The 15,179-nt window shown below is 46.5% G+C and overlaps 1 protein-coding gene across 1 annotated transcript in view; it reads left to right on the forward strand.

Moving 5' to 3' along the window:
* Positions 1-7,055: 7,055 nt before the first annotated feature.
* The window catches only part of PPP3CA (protein phosphatase 3 catalytic subunit alpha), a 325,310-nt gene continuing 317,186 nt past the window's right edge, over positions 7,056-15,179 (forward strand). Inside the window, exon 1 of the mRNA XM_062199820.1 lies at positions 7,056-7,327. Within this exon, the coding sequence (XP_062055804.1) occupies positions 7,270-7,327 (58 nt within the window). The 5' untranslated portion in view covers positions 7,056-7,269. The remainder of the gene's footprint in view (positions 7,328-15,179) is intronic.

A 15,179-nucleotide genomic window follows, 5' to 3' on the forward strand; every position in this document is an offset into this window, starting at 1 on the left:
TTGTAGGACACCTGGGTGAAGTTGCCCATTCCTGGCTTTGGCCTGGCCCACTCCTGTCCATTTTGGCCATTTGTGGAACAAGCCAGACAATGGGAGCTCGCTCGCTCTCTCTGCCTTTCAAATAAATCAATAAAAAATTTAAACTAACTAAATAAAAGGTAAATTTATTTTGGTGCAAAATTTTTTGAAATCCATACAAATGAGTGTGTGTGTGTGTGTGTGTAGGGTCTTCTTGCAAGGCATATTACATATTTAATATTTTTAAGCCATAAGAGGACTGCTTTTATGAATATATTGATTAGTGTTTATTTGTTAAAATGAAATAGTTAAATAAGCCAAAGATAGAACAAATAATCAAGATATATATGTACAATATATTTGTAACTATGATGTTTTATGTACAAATACTTTATGAAATGTATATATGTCTGTGTGTGTACAATTTCATATGTATTTATCCAATTTGTACATATCTGTTTTACACGGCAGGGACACAAAGAGATTGTATATTTATGACCTACATGTCAGAAAACCCTTTCCTCTTTAGATGTAGACAAAATTGAACTGAACTTCATTTTATTAGTTGTGAAAAATCCAAGGCCTTTGGGGACAATAGACCTCAGACTGAAGGTTGGGGTTTTCTTTAGAGTGGAGTGGGAGGGGGATGTTACAGAATATATACAGGGATCTTCAAGTATTCTGACAATTGTTTCTTAAGCTGACTGGTGTGCACATGGGTATTCACTGCATTCATTTCTGTATTTTTGTTTTTGCAAAATAAATATTTTATAGTAAAAGTTTTAAAATGTCAAAAAAAGTGCATGGGAAATGTGTATTATAAAAAAATTATGCGGATTCCATTTTTTTACACCAAAATAAAATTTTTTATTTTCCCACAGATCTGAAGTATCCTCATATATATGTGTGTAATTATTATTTTGTGGGTGGTCGCATTGAAATTTTTCTGAGAGAAGGGTTGGTGGTATTTATTTATTTATTTATTTATTGACAGGCAGAGTGGACAGTGAGAAAGAGAGACAGAGAGAAAGGTCTTCCTTTTTCCATTGGTTCACCCTTCAATGGCCACAGTGGCCGGCGTACCGCGCTGATCCGAAGACAGGAGCCAGGTGCTTATCCTGGTCTCCCATGCAGGTGCAGGGCCCAAGGACTTGGGCCATCCTCCACTGCACTCCCTGGCCACAGCAGAGAGCTAGACTGGAAGAGGTGCAACAGGGACAGAATCCGGCGCCCTGACCAGGACTAGAACCCAGTGTGCCAGCGCCGCAGGCGGAAGATTAGCCTATTGAGCCACAGCACCGGCCCAAGGGTTGGTGTTATTTAGCCCAGTGCTTCATATTGTGGATATCAACACATGTTAAAAATTCACTCAACAAAATTAGATGACCAACTATTCTGGGCCCAGGACTGAGATATGAAATGAATACACAAATATGAATATGTATTAAATTATGATCATAATTTTATATTATGTAAAATATATCTCTGCATGTTGAAGTTAGCACAGAATTCCATAAGTCATAATTACTGTTGAAAAATTAAGTTTTTTCCTGAATACCTCTGGCAATAAATTTTTTTTTTTTTTTAATTTTTTTGACAGGCAGAGTGGACAGTGAGAGAGAGAGATAGAGAGAAAGGTCTTCCTTTTTGCCGTTGGTTCACCCTCCAATGGCTGCTGCGGTAGGCGCGCTGCTGCCAGGCGCGCTGCTGCCGGCGCACCGCGCTGATCTGATGGCAGGTGCTTCTCCTGGTCTCCCATGGGGTGCAGGGCCCAAGCACTTGGGCCATCCTCCACTGCACTCCCTGGCCACAGCAGAGAGCTGGCCTGGAAGAGGGGCAACCGGGACAGGATCGGTGCCCCGACCGGGACTAGAACCCGGTGTGCCGGCGCCTCAAGGCGGAGGATTAGCCTATTGAGCCGCGGCGCCGGCCGGCACTAAATTTTTTAAAAACCTATCAGGGCCAGCACTGTGGTGTAGTTCATATAGCCACTGCCTATAGTGCCGGCATCGCATATGGGCGCAGGTTCTAGTCTCGGCTGCTCCACTTCCGATCCAGCTTTCTGCTATGGCCTGGGAAGCAGCAGAAGATGGCGCAAATGCTTGGGTCTCTGCACCTGTGTGGGAGACCTGGAAGAAGTTCCTGGCTCCTGGCTTTGGATCAGCACAGCTCTGGCCTTCCTGGCCATCTGGGGAGTGAACCAGAAGATGGAAGACCTCTCTCTTTCTGCTTTTGCCCCTCAGTAACTCTCCCCTCAAATAAATAAATCTAAAAAAAAAAAAAAAAAAAGTCACAGGAGGTAGTTTTAAGATACTAAATCACTCTAAAACATATTTATGGTCCTAACAGGGATCTAACAGGGATGGATCTCTACTTCCGTATTATGTTTCAACAACCCAACTGAGAATAGATCAAAGATACTATCACCTACCATCAACTCCTTAGAACAAAATACCTGCCGCAAAAAAAGTCATAATCAAAAGTCATTATTCTACTCTTAATGTCCAAGTGACTCACTCAAGCACCAAAGTCCAGAATTTCAAAAGCAGTTTATTCTCAATACAAGACATAAAACACAGTATCTTTCTTTCTTTTCTATTTTACTTCGTTATTTAATTAAATGCCTCTGAATCTGGCATTGTACTTAATAGCAATTCAAAATTTTTTTTTCATTTACTATGATTTGCATCAATGGAAATAAACTCTGTGAGGCATTTAAATATACATGACTTCAAATCCACAAAATGTTGTTTCGCTCCCCACATACTTATCTTTATTATTAGTTTTGATGAAGTTAATAGTCAATTACTTTGTGTTTTCCAGGAACAAGAGCAAATAGTACCTTGTACTTATATGCTAGCAAAGACAATATGCTTATAAATCTTATATAACAAGATGTTGAGATCCTTGAATGAACTAAACCACTGAAACCTTCAGTCCATACACTTATGCATCATGTGACATAGTACCTTGCACAGGTGTTCAAAGCACAACTGGTAAATAAATAATTCATTTACAGAAAATCAAGACTTGCTGCTCAGCTATTAAAAGAAATGGGAATAATTTTAGTCATCTGATAGTTCTCTTACATAGCAGTTACATAATAATTCTTGATTTTACTAAGGATTTTACTTTTTGACTTAATTTGGTAATACTAGTGACTCTATTCTAATGGAGTAACACAGAAGTTTCTAAGTAAGGTCTAACATAGATTTATTTTTTTTCAGTGTGTGGGTAGCGCTCCTCTATGTGGTAATTAAGGGACTCATCTGGTGTTCTGCTTGCCCTGGCCATGAGTAGCCCATCCATTTGGCTAAAGGATGTGAGCCCAATGACTGGAGAATCCAAATGTGCTGTGCAACTGTGTTGGTCTACAAGACACAGGAGTTTTTAGTCCACGATCCATAGATCAGAACTATTCACACTGAGCTTCTTAGATCTAAATGAATGCAGGGTTGAGCTGGGCAACAGACTCCCCAGTTGGGCAGATGCTTCCCAGAGAGGATTACACTAAGGAAGAGGAAACACAATTTCTTTGGGTAGACAAAACATCATCTTTCACCAAGTGTTTTTTTTTAATTTTTAATTTTTTCATAAGCAGAGGACATTGTGAAAGTCATCCTCTGGGGAACTGAAGTAACTTCTTGAAAATATAAATTATAAATGTAAGGCAATCTTAGGTAAGTGGTATTATAATCAAAGACTGCTCGTAGAGTCTGATTTTGTTTAAGAAGTGTGCGTGTAGGTCCAGCGCTATGGATCAGCAGGTTAAAGCCCTGGCCTGAAGTGCCAGCAACCCATATGGGTGCTGGTTTGAGCCCTGTCTGCCCCATTTCTGATCCAGCTCCCTGTTATGGCCTGGGAAAGCAGTAGAAGACGGCCCAAGTGCACCGGCCCTGCACCCATGTGGGAGACCTGGAAGAAGCCCCTGGTTCTTGGCTTCGGATCAGGTCTACTCTGGCCATTGTGGCCATTTGGGGTGTGAACCAGTGGATGGAAGACCTCTCTCTCTAACTCTTTCAAATAAATAAAAATTAAAATTAAGAAAAAAAAAAAAAGAAGTGTGCGTGTTTCAACATTTATGGAACTGAAAGTGCCTGCTGAGAAAGCCTGTTGAAGTGATTATGATTCATGTTTTGTTCCCATACATACCTCAGCTAGGAGGTGTCTTAGACTTGTAGTGGACTGAAGGGTGTGACCAAAAGGTGTGCCTTTATTTCCTATCAGTATCATAAAGCATTGCTGTAGTGCTGGCATTCTGAGCCTTCTGGTCGTGGTTTCCTGCTGTTTTTCCTATAGCTGCTGAAAAGACAGTGCAAATAACAGTGGGCTTTGTCTCCCTGCAGCACAGGGAGAGAATGGTATGGGCTGGGAGGCCAGCATCCCTGGACACGGTTTCCTGGTCTGTCCTGATGCAGGCCCCTTGCACCCACAGGTCTTGGCAGCCCTCTGGTGCTGTGTGCCATCTGGCCGGGGACCAACTTCCCAAACCTGCCTGAGCAACAAGCTCTGCCCGTGCCCAGGAGGCTGTTTTCTTTCCTGAGATTACAGTGACCTCTCCCAGCTCACTTTGTTGTTGTCTGAAAGTTCCACAGGATTCTCCACTTTATGGAGGGCAAGGACCATTTTCCGAGATCAGATGAGACTGGGCACGTTCAGGGTGCTATGGCCGTAGACAGGGACCATTTTCAAATACATCCACCCAAACATGCACAGGTGTGTGCACGTGCGCGCACGCACATACTCATACACATATGCACACACCATCACCTACCACAGCAAAGGGCATACACCTAAAAGAAGCACGATACTGATCTATTGAACAGAGAAGTACCACACACTATTCCGGGCAGCCTCCCAGAGCTGGTGGGATGCAACGTGCACCTGCTCCTTTGGCTAAGGCACCCCTGCAGAGCCTCACAGGGGTTGCAGTGTCACTCCTGCTCCTTGGCAGGCCTCGCCACTCAAGTCGTGCCCTCTGGCCACGGGTTTGCTACTGAAACTTAGGCTTCGAGTTTGAGCTATCATCTCTGCCCCTTAGAGCCTCCTCTTGGTTCCCTTTCCTAGCTCTCTAAACCTTTGTATTAGGTCTTTGGCTGAGGTCATCTCCAATTCAAGAAAAAGGGTTGAAAAAAACCCTGAGAGTGAATTTTTTTAAGTGAAACAGGAAGGAATGAGGGTTAGAGCAATTCCCCCTGCTCGCCCCCCCAAGCTTTCCTGTAACACCTCACAAAGTTCCAACCTCCTTGTGGGTCCTCTGGCGATGGGGTGAGTGGGGGAGACCGGTGTTCGAAGTGACCTTCCAGGCCCGGGAGCGGCGCAAGGGTCAGAGGGGCACGGGGCCACCATCGCCTCTGTCCTCCCGAGGCGCCCACTGTCTTTTTTCCCACAGAGGAACGGCGTGGGGAACTGTCTTGGGCCCTCAGGTCCAGGAAGGCATCAGGCGCACCGAGAGCCGGGTCGGGTAGACACCCGAAGGAGCGGGGAGGAAGACGCGGCGTGCCCCATCGCTAGCAGCGGCCGCATGCCTATGCCAAACAGGGGAAAGGCGCCCCCGCCTTGCCTTCCGCTTGCCATCTCGCTTCTCCCTGGAGACGGGCCGCGCTGCCCCGGGTGACTGAGAGGCCGCGTGCCCACTCTCCTTGGGCAGCCCTCACCGCGCGCGCGGCCCACCGAGCAGGGCGCCCGCCGCCTGGCCCCCGCGTGCACACGGGTCGCCCCCACGCCGCGACTCCGCTGGGAACAGGCACGCACGCCCCCACCGCCGGCGGCGTCCGGCTCCCCAAGGTAAGCCTTGGCGATGCTCCTGGACAGCTGCGGCGGCCCCAGCAGCTGCGCCGCGGGGCCCCAGCTCCGGCGCTCGGCCTCCCCCACCCCCTGCCCGCCTCTCCCCGCCTCCTCTTCTCGCCCCGTCACGGGCCACGCACACACCCCGGACGCCCTCCGCACTTGGCTACTCACACTGCGGCTTAACCCAGCCGGCAACGCACTGCTGCCGAAGAGGCGGCGGGGGTGTGTGCGGGGGTCCCGGGAAGGAGGCCACACAGGAGAGGGGCGGCCCCGGTGTTGTCCCTCTCCTCTCTGCCGCGACCCCTTGCCCCCTTCCCGCTCCCTAATCGCAGCCCGGCAGCGCCCAGTGACACCTGAGCAGGCGGCGCACAGCGCAGGCAGCAGGCCCGCTGGACTGGCGGCGGCGGCGGCGGCGGCGAAAACAGAGCAGAGGGCGGGGACGGCGAGGAGGAGCGGGAGGCGGGACGAGCGGGCAGGCCGCCACCTGGCAGGGAGTGACACGCGTGTCAGCCAATGGGCGCGCGGGGCTCCGACGTCGGGGCGGGAGGCCTGGGGCGGGCTCGGCGGGGAGGAGGCTGCCGGCGCGCGAGAGGCGGGGGCCGGGAGGAGGAAGGGGAGGAGGCGGAGGCGGGCGCGGTGGCGGCGGCGGCGGCGGCGGAGGAGGAGGCGGCGGCGGCGGTGCTGGCGGAGGAGGGTAGGTTGTACCCGGGACTGTGTCTGCCGAGCTCCGCGGCTGTGCCTGTGTGAGTGAAGGAGCGGCGTGAGGAGGCAGAGGCGAGCGCGGGCGAGCGCGGCGGCGGGACGTCTCCGGCGGCCGCGGCGGGCAGCGGCGGCGCTGGCTGTGGGGAAGCAGCGGCGGCAGCGGCAGCAGCTACAGCAGCAGCAGCAGCGGCGGCCGCCTCTCCGCCGCCGCCGGGGACGCCGAGGCGCAGCTGGTGGCACTGACATCGGCGGCCCTGCCTCTCCTCCTTCGCCCCCGGCCCTCCCCATGTGATCGGCTTTAATCCCGGCCGTGTGCGCGCGTGGGGCTCCATTCCGCGGCGCCCGGTCTCCGTGCCGGGGTGGGTGCTCGCCCGTGCGCTTCTGCTCCCAGGCTCCCTCCTCCACCCACCCCCCCTCAAGAATAAAAGAAGAACCGGGAGGCGTGCTCAGAAAATAAATAAATAACCCCCACACGCGCGCAGCCCGGAGCGAGTCGGCGGGGCTGGCGGCGGCGGCGGCGGAGGAGGAGTGAAGGCGGCGGCGGCGGCGGCGGCGAAGGAGGAGGAGGAGGAGGAGGAGGAGGGACGCGCGGAGAAGGCAGTAACTTTAAAGCCAGCTCAGAGCCCAGACCTCCAGCCGAGCGGTTTGCAGCGCGGCGGCGGCGGCGGCGCTGAGTGTCTGGCCCGCCGGTCCGGTCGGGGTGTGCAGTCGGACGGACGAGCGGCGTGTCGCTGTCCCCCCCCTCCCCGGCGGCTGGAGATGTCCGAGCCCAAGGCGATTGATCCCAAGTTGTCGACGACCGACAGGGTGGTGAAAGGTAAGCGGAGCGCCGCGGTCGCCGGGGTGCACCGAGTGCCGCAGGCGCCCGGGCGGCTCGCCGATCGCCTCCCCTCCCCTCCCCCCCGCCCGGTTCTTCGCTCCCTGCTCCGGCCGCGGACCTTCTAGGATATTGTGCAACCCGCGCACCCCCCTCCCTCCCCCACGCCGCCCTCCCTGCCCGGCCGGGGGCGTCGGTGTGGACGGGGGCGTCCGTTGGCAAACGGCTGAGCCGCGGGGAGGCGGTGGCGGCCGCGGGGGTGGCGGTGGCGGTGGCGATGGTGGTGGCGGGAGGGGGCGCCCGGGGGGTGGTTGCTGGCAGGGTGTAGCTGCTGTGACAGAAATAGGAAGTGGGTGGCTGCTCGCAGGCTTGCATAGGATCAGGTTTATGGTTTTCTTTCGCTGAGGAGGCGGGGGGGGGGGTGAAGGCAGGGGAGAGGAGGAGGATGGTGGTGGTGGTGATTTATGGCTTTTAAAAAATTCATGGGGCATTTTTATGTGGCCGTGGCTCTGGAGCGAGCGCCTCGCGCGGGCAGGGCTCTCGGCGCTCCATTGCAGCAATTCCCTGCGCGCCCCCTCCCCCTCGCCTCCCCCTGGACGGGCCTGCACAGCACTCGCGAGAGAGCCGGAGAGCGTGGGGGAGCCCGGCGCTGCCTCCGCGCGCGGCGGGGGCGGCCGCGGGCGGGAGGCGGCCCGGGGGGCGCGTGGGGGCCGCGGGAGGCGGGAGCGGCCCCGGGAGCCGCCGCCGCCCCCGGGATTCCCCCGCATGCCCGGGGAGAGACGCGGAAGGCAGTTCTCCAGCCTCGCTCTCCGCCCCCGGCGCTCCCCCGCCGACCTGTCATTGCTCTTGAAGGGCTCCTAGCGCGTGCACACCTCTCCCGTGGCAACCTCGCCCGTCTTGCTTCCTCCCTGCCCCTGCTACCCGCCTCCGAAGGGACAGTTGGATTCCTTTATTGTCTCTTCTCTGCCCTCCTCGGAGTATGGCCCTGGGGTGACCGGCGAACAGAAGCCGGGATGCGTGGGGGCCGGGAGTAGACAGGCATGGTCACCTTCTCCCTCGCAAGGGGAACCCACCGTCCTCCCTGAATTCCAAGGTGGAGTGGGGGAGGAACCGTCCTAGGAATCCTGGAGGGATGAGACAACGCCACAGATCCGCCAGGATTAAGTAGTATCCCTCATTCCCCGGGTCAGGGCATCCAGCAAAGCAGGCGTGGGCATGGGCCGTGAGAGCAACGGGCCTGTGAAATCCGAAACATCGCTTGTGGTGTAGTGTGTGTGTGTGTGTGTGTGTGTGTGAGAGCGCGCGCGCGCGGCGGCAAAGTCGTTTGCACTAAGAGCACTTGGGAAGTAACCCAGTAGCCTAAAGACCATGACACATGAACCCCTCTGGGGTTTCAGTAATGCTCCTTGCTCCTTTCAGGTTTACAGAGAGAGAGAGAGAGAGAGAGAGAGAGAGAGAGAGAGAGAGAGCTCTCTAAGAAGAGAATATATTTTCTTCTTCTTCTTCTTTTTTTTTTTTTGGCTATGTTGGAATCATTTCTGTCTCAGTGCAGGATTCATAAAATCATCAAAATAGAAGAGAGCTGCAGAAATGATTGTAAATAGGACTGCAGAACAAATGCACATCTATTTCATTTTTTTATGCAGGCATGGATTCTTATGTATATAGTCGATTCTGATTCATTCAGAAGAACTATTTACCATTAAAGGCTTGTGTTGACATTTTCAGAAATTAAGGTTTTTGCTGAAAAAATGACAACTAACTCCCTAATATGTAGAGTTTAGGTGTAGTTTCAATCTGTAGGTAAAGATCACCCATTTTCAAAACAACTGTTGTAAAGCCCACAGTTCAAATGATACCAGTACATATGTTGGGAATCAAAAAAATAAAAAATTCCTTGTGCACACATAATGTCACATTCCCCGCTTTAAATCAGGAAATGTGGATTCCTGACATATATGTAAATTTGTTGGTAAGTGAAAAATGTAAAAATAATTGTTCATACATTCTGTCTTGTCTTCATCGGTTAATGTGCAAGAATCATTTCATGTCTGTTTTGCTTTTTTCTGATATTATTATAAATGATTTTTCATTATGAGTGCACAAACCCACCCGTAATTCCGAAAAATTGATTTACATATTTTTACAACACAGAAATAAAGATATGGATAATAGACTCAAAATCAGAAAAGTTAATTTTACCTTTATTTTGGTAGGTAGGGGTCCTGTTGTGAAATTTTCAATGTGAACTTTTGTTCATAGAAAAAAGTTTTATTGGTGAACCCAGATTTTAAGGTGGGCACATTGCTGGTATTTGTTATGCTTTGTAGACCCTGTATTATTAGTTTAAAATGCAATATTCAAGGTTGGAGACAATATGTTGTTCCCAAGTTAGTTATGTGAGATGGTACTATATTTTGATTATCAGCCTTCTTTGAAATAACATTTCTGCTTGATTATATATATACACGTGCTTAATGAGTGGAAAGGACGGGTACCCTGAGTGGAAAACAAATTACAAGTGATTTTTCATATTTGCTGAAAATAGGTGATACACAGTGAAAACATGACTTTTCTAGAAATTTTGTTAGAGCTTCATCTCAGCAATCAAAATTTAATTCATTCGTTAACACAGGAGTATTATCCTTGGAAATACTTGCGCTCCTTAGAGTTTCTCTTTTACAGATTACATGTAGTATTACTTACCTTACTTATTGTGAGAGTAAGAAACACTGGGCTCATCATTACCATGGCATGTCATGGTGTTTGTTTACAGTTACCTTCATGAATCAATTTGGCTTTTGTTGTGTAGCAAATTGCTGTTTACAGATAGAGCTGTGCTGTTCTGGTGGTTTTGTTACTAATATGATGAGAGCTGTCTGGATTTGTCCTTGCAGAATGCAATGTTAGAAAGGTAGGGTGAATTTAAGTCTCAATTGTGTCATTTTTGAATTTTGTAGAATTGGTGAAGATGTTCAGAGACCCCCATCAATTTTTTTTTTTTTAATATTTATTTACTTATTTGAAAGGCAGAGTTATGGAGAGAGTGGGAAAAAAGGTGGTGCATGGGGGGAACAGATCTTTCATTCGCTAGTTCACTCCTCAAATGGCCGCACAGGTCAGGGCTGGACAAGGTCAAATTCAGGATCCAGGAGCTTCATCTGGGTCTGGCATGTGGGTGGCAGGGTCCCAAGCTATTGGGCCATCTTACACTGCTTTCCCAGGCCCATTAACAGGGAGCTGGATCGAAAGTGGAGCAACAGGGACACAAACTGGTGCCCATATGGTATGTCAGCATCTCAGGCTTTGACTTAACCTGCTATGCCACAATACTGGTCCTCTCCTCAATTTTCTAAACCTTAAAAACGAATGATGGCAGGGTGCGTGCAAAGCATTCATTTCAATTACCTTTGAAAAAAAGTTACTTCAGTTAGCAAACCTGGCACTGTTTCATTTGGACTGTTCTTGGATTAAAACAGTGGAGCATAAAAGAATTCAGAGAAAACAGCTTGGTGCTGCCATTTGTTGGAAATTTGAATAGTTTGATCTTTTGGCTATTTTACATTATATTTTTAAAAAATTGTTGCATAGCTATAAGGCGAAGAACTGAGGTCAATAAACAGAATATCCATGTCCTGTCTCCCTAGTGTACCATACAGCCTGGTTTTTCTCTGTGTTGGTGCTCTTGGACGCTTTGTTCCAAACTGGCTTCTCTTCATTTCTCTCTGGATGTTCCTGCCTGGAGCACTTTGGCCCTAATGTTCCATGTTGATGTTCACTGTAGAACTTTGCTGTGTGACGGTTAGATACTTGGAGGAAATGAAAATGTGTGTAGTAAAGAGTATATGGCTTTGATACATCTCTTGACCTCTGCAGTCTTTCCACCTCCAGGTATTTGGCAAAGGACATTTTTCAAACTTAACCCAAACTCCAAACTGATTCTAATGGTAGACATTTCAGAACTGCGGAGGCTGTTGAGAGATAAATTGCTGGACAGAGTTTCGGGACTCTCTCAGTTACATAGTGCACAGCTGTGCTTTGTGTAAGATTGCTTTTGGTTAGCCGGCGCCGTGGCTTAACAGGCTAATCCTCCGCCTTGCGGCGCCGGCACACTGGGTTCTAGTCCGGTTGGGGCGCCGGATTCTATCCTGGTTGCCCCTCTTCCAGGCCAGCTCTCTGCTATGGCCCGGGAAGGCAGTGGAAGATGGCCCAAGTGCTTGGGCCCTGCACCCGCATGGGAGACCAGGAGAAGCACCTGGCTCCTGGCTTCGGATCAGCGAGATGCGCCGGCCGCAGTGGCCATTGGAGGGTGAACCAACGGCAAAAGGAAGACCTTTCTCTCTGTCTCTCTCTCGCTATCCATTCTGCCTGTCAAAAAAAAGATTGCTTTTGGTTATGGGGATTCATTTTCCCTTGTGTGTTTTCTGCTTACGTGTGCCTTGTGTACACAGAGTGCATGTATGAAAATTCTGGGAGGATATCTAAGAGCGTATAAGCAAGAAGATGCTGGTTGAGTAAAATATTATTCTGTAAGTAAGGATTCAAACCACCAGTATTTCCGAGAGGGACTGGTAATACTACTTACTTAAAATGAATATGAAAATGCTCTACACTGGTAGTAAATGTCACATTTGGATCTTGAAATGGAGTAGTAAATACCATTTCTTTCTGGTATCCTAAGATAAGCTCATTGTGAATTTATTTTACTGACATTATGTTACCATCAGTTGAGTTCGTCAGTGATTTTAAAAACCAAGAAGAATCAACATTTAAAAAGTAACAGTTTTGGGAAATGTAGGGGGAATAACCTTTACTTTAAATGGACAATATATCTTAAGATATTCCACTGAATTGTGAAAGGCTAATACCTTAGAATCTGGTTAATACAATTTATTCTAACATTTGTATATGTTAAAAAATGCTTGTTTAAAAGCCTACTCATATTTTATGATCTGCTTTTATTTGTATTTTCACAGATATGAAATAAGGCTTTGATATACCTTCCATGTATTTATAACTTTAGTAGTTGGCCTCTTATGCCATTTCCTATCTTTTATGTGTCAGCCATGTGTAAAGTTAAAACTAATTGTGAAACCAAATAATCCATTTAGAGTGACCTCATTGAAAACCAGCATTTTTCTAGAGATACTTTCCCTTTAGCAAACCCAATTAAATTTCCATGTTGAAAGTTTTGTGAAAATGGACTGCACCCCTTCACAACTATGAAGAATGGTCATGAGTCATGATATGGAATTTTGGTAATTACTAAAAAACTAACGTATTTTCAGCAACTTTCTGAAATAGCAGTCTCTTGATATTCTAGAGAGATATGATGAGATCTTGAAATCCACCTTGTGCAATTCCACTTTTAGATAACTTCAGAGGCTGTTTTCTCCATTATCAAAGAGTAATAATTGTACCTACCAGTTAGCATTGAGGACCCAGGGTTATTAAATGAGATATGGGGGACCCGAGTTGTTGTATTTAATCTCATACCCTGGGAATAATTCATTCGCTTGATGACATCACAAATGACAATATGTTATATATTTCAGGTCACTCAAGAGTAGTGTATGAGTATTAAAAGCTGTAAATGTCTTGTGTCTACATTGGTAGCTTATGATATCACTTATTTTTATAGTTAAAGAAATGGGTGCAGAATAGATAGAATGGTCACAGGTGAGACCAGGGTGCAGCAGCAGGTAAGTATAACCAATTTTTTTCTCTATAAAGAAGCTGTTTTTGCTTGAAAATGTTTTTGACTCTTGACACCTTTTTGCTATATTTGTCATCCCATTTTGTTTCTTTTTTTTTGTTTCACTAAATTATTATATGCATAAAATAATTTGGTTAGGACAAGATGCTTTTGTATTTTTGTATTTAGCATGGTGACACATGTTATAATATGGTAAGACATTGGCATGAGGCTCACTAAAGAAATACTGTTAAATGTTTTCTATTCAGGTTAACATACAGAGAAGTAGGAATTGCATGCTCTCTTGTGAAAGATTTTGGCTTGCTTTTGTTTTGGCTGGTGCTGTTGTAAACCTCTTTGAACTACAGGTGTTGACCCACACTGTTTTACTTACTTAAAAATTTTGTTAATTTCTATAGGAAGCACAGGTGAAAACATAAGCCAGTACTCATTACTTACTGTACTTTTTATAAGAACAGAGTGAGTAGGAGTGGTATAACCACTGAAAGATGATTTCAGTTTATAAATTAAGCCTCTAGTATTCTTGATACTTTCAACATTTGAAATTCACTGCATGAAGCCAAAATATATGTTTCTTATAAGAGATCAACAGAAAAAATGTCGCACTGCGCCGTGGTTAAGTGTTCTGAGTAGTTGCTTAAATCAGATGGCATGTCGACCTGCAGACTTTGACCCTTTGCTAGGATCCCAAACTTGTTTTCACAAATGTGCACTTAGGTCACAGAATTCCCAGGTATTAAAAACAATGAAGACAACTGAAAAAGTGGCAATAAATTATTTAAAATGCTGTTTTTTTGATACTAAGGTGGATTCTTTGTGAGACCATCATGGAGAATTACAGTTTTTTTCTTTTTGTTCCCCTAACCCACAAGTTTGTCTTTTGACAAAATTTCCTAAAACTTTTGTTTTAAAAGAGGTCCTATCAGACTGTAAATGCATTTCTGTTTCTTGTAAGGGGAAATTCTGCATGTGCTGCAAAATACTAAATACCAGGGATTTAGAAAACTGTCTATAGGTTATGACATACCACCTTACAATGTTTGTCAATTTCAGGTACTTTCTGCAGTTACGAAACCAGAAGAATGATGGTTGACCTTCAGAGAGCTTTATTTATATAGAGTTAAATTAAAAGCAAATTTTCCTGTCAGCTATAAGACTCTAAGACTAAAGATTTTCTTTTCCCCCTTTGGTAACAGTATTGCCTAGCTTTTCTTTTATGGGGAAAACTTACTGGTTCTGATTTAAAATGTTAAATGGTTTCTGTGTAACATTAAAATGTTTTTCAATTCTGATACATCATTGTCTAAACTTTGTCTTCCCTGTTACTGCATAAACTTGGAAGTTGTATGAAATTATTTGTTAATATGTGTATTCAGAATTTTACTTTAGAAAATATGGTCATTGTGCTGGTTGCTTCCAGCTCAATACCTTATGCTTTGAATAAATTTTTGTTGAATGATTTGGCCATTTCAGAATTCCCACTTGCCTTCTGAAGCAATAAAAGGGGACAAATTATGTTTACTTTGAGTGTATCTTAAGGTCTGCCTCTGTGTAAGTGGTTCTTTGTGATGACTGTGAGTTGGAATGCATCCTTGTCTAGCCCAATCAGAATGATTTTAAGGAGACCTTAGTAAGATGACACAATTAGATTAGATTGAGGGAAGTTTTGTTGTTTGGCCCTTTGGACTGGCTTTCTGCCTGCTGAACTTAAAAGGTGAGAAATCCTTTTTGACTTATTAGGTTGAACTTAAAAGCTTTCTTTCAGTTTTTGTTGTATGTGCCCTTAGGCTAATCAGTTTTTGACAAGTGAGAAAAAAGAAGTTAACCACTCAGTGTTGGATTCATTAAGTGTACATATAATATTACACTCACATATATGTTATATAGTCTACTTCCTGAGAAGTGGAGGCGTGTAGTTGTTTTTTTTAATTTATGTATTTTAGTCATTGCTCATACTTTGACTAAAAGGGAAATGACGTGGCAAGTTTCATTAAAAAAAAAAAAAGCAAAAAGCGAAAAAAAAACCCACACCCAAACTCTTTTTGTTTACATCTCAATTTATTATTTTCTGTGATGCTTTTGTAATCCAGAAATGCTACCTTCTTCAACATAACCTCCTGCCCTCCTCTGGCCCTC

This window comes from Lepus europaeus, chromosome 8 (assembly GCF_033115175.1).
Source record: "Lepus europaeus isolate LE1 chromosome 8, mLepTim1.pri, whole genome shotgun sequence".
In the NCBI taxonomy this organism is placed as follows: Eukaryota; Metazoa; Chordata; class Mammalia; order Lagomorpha; family Leporidae; genus Lepus; species Lepus europaeus.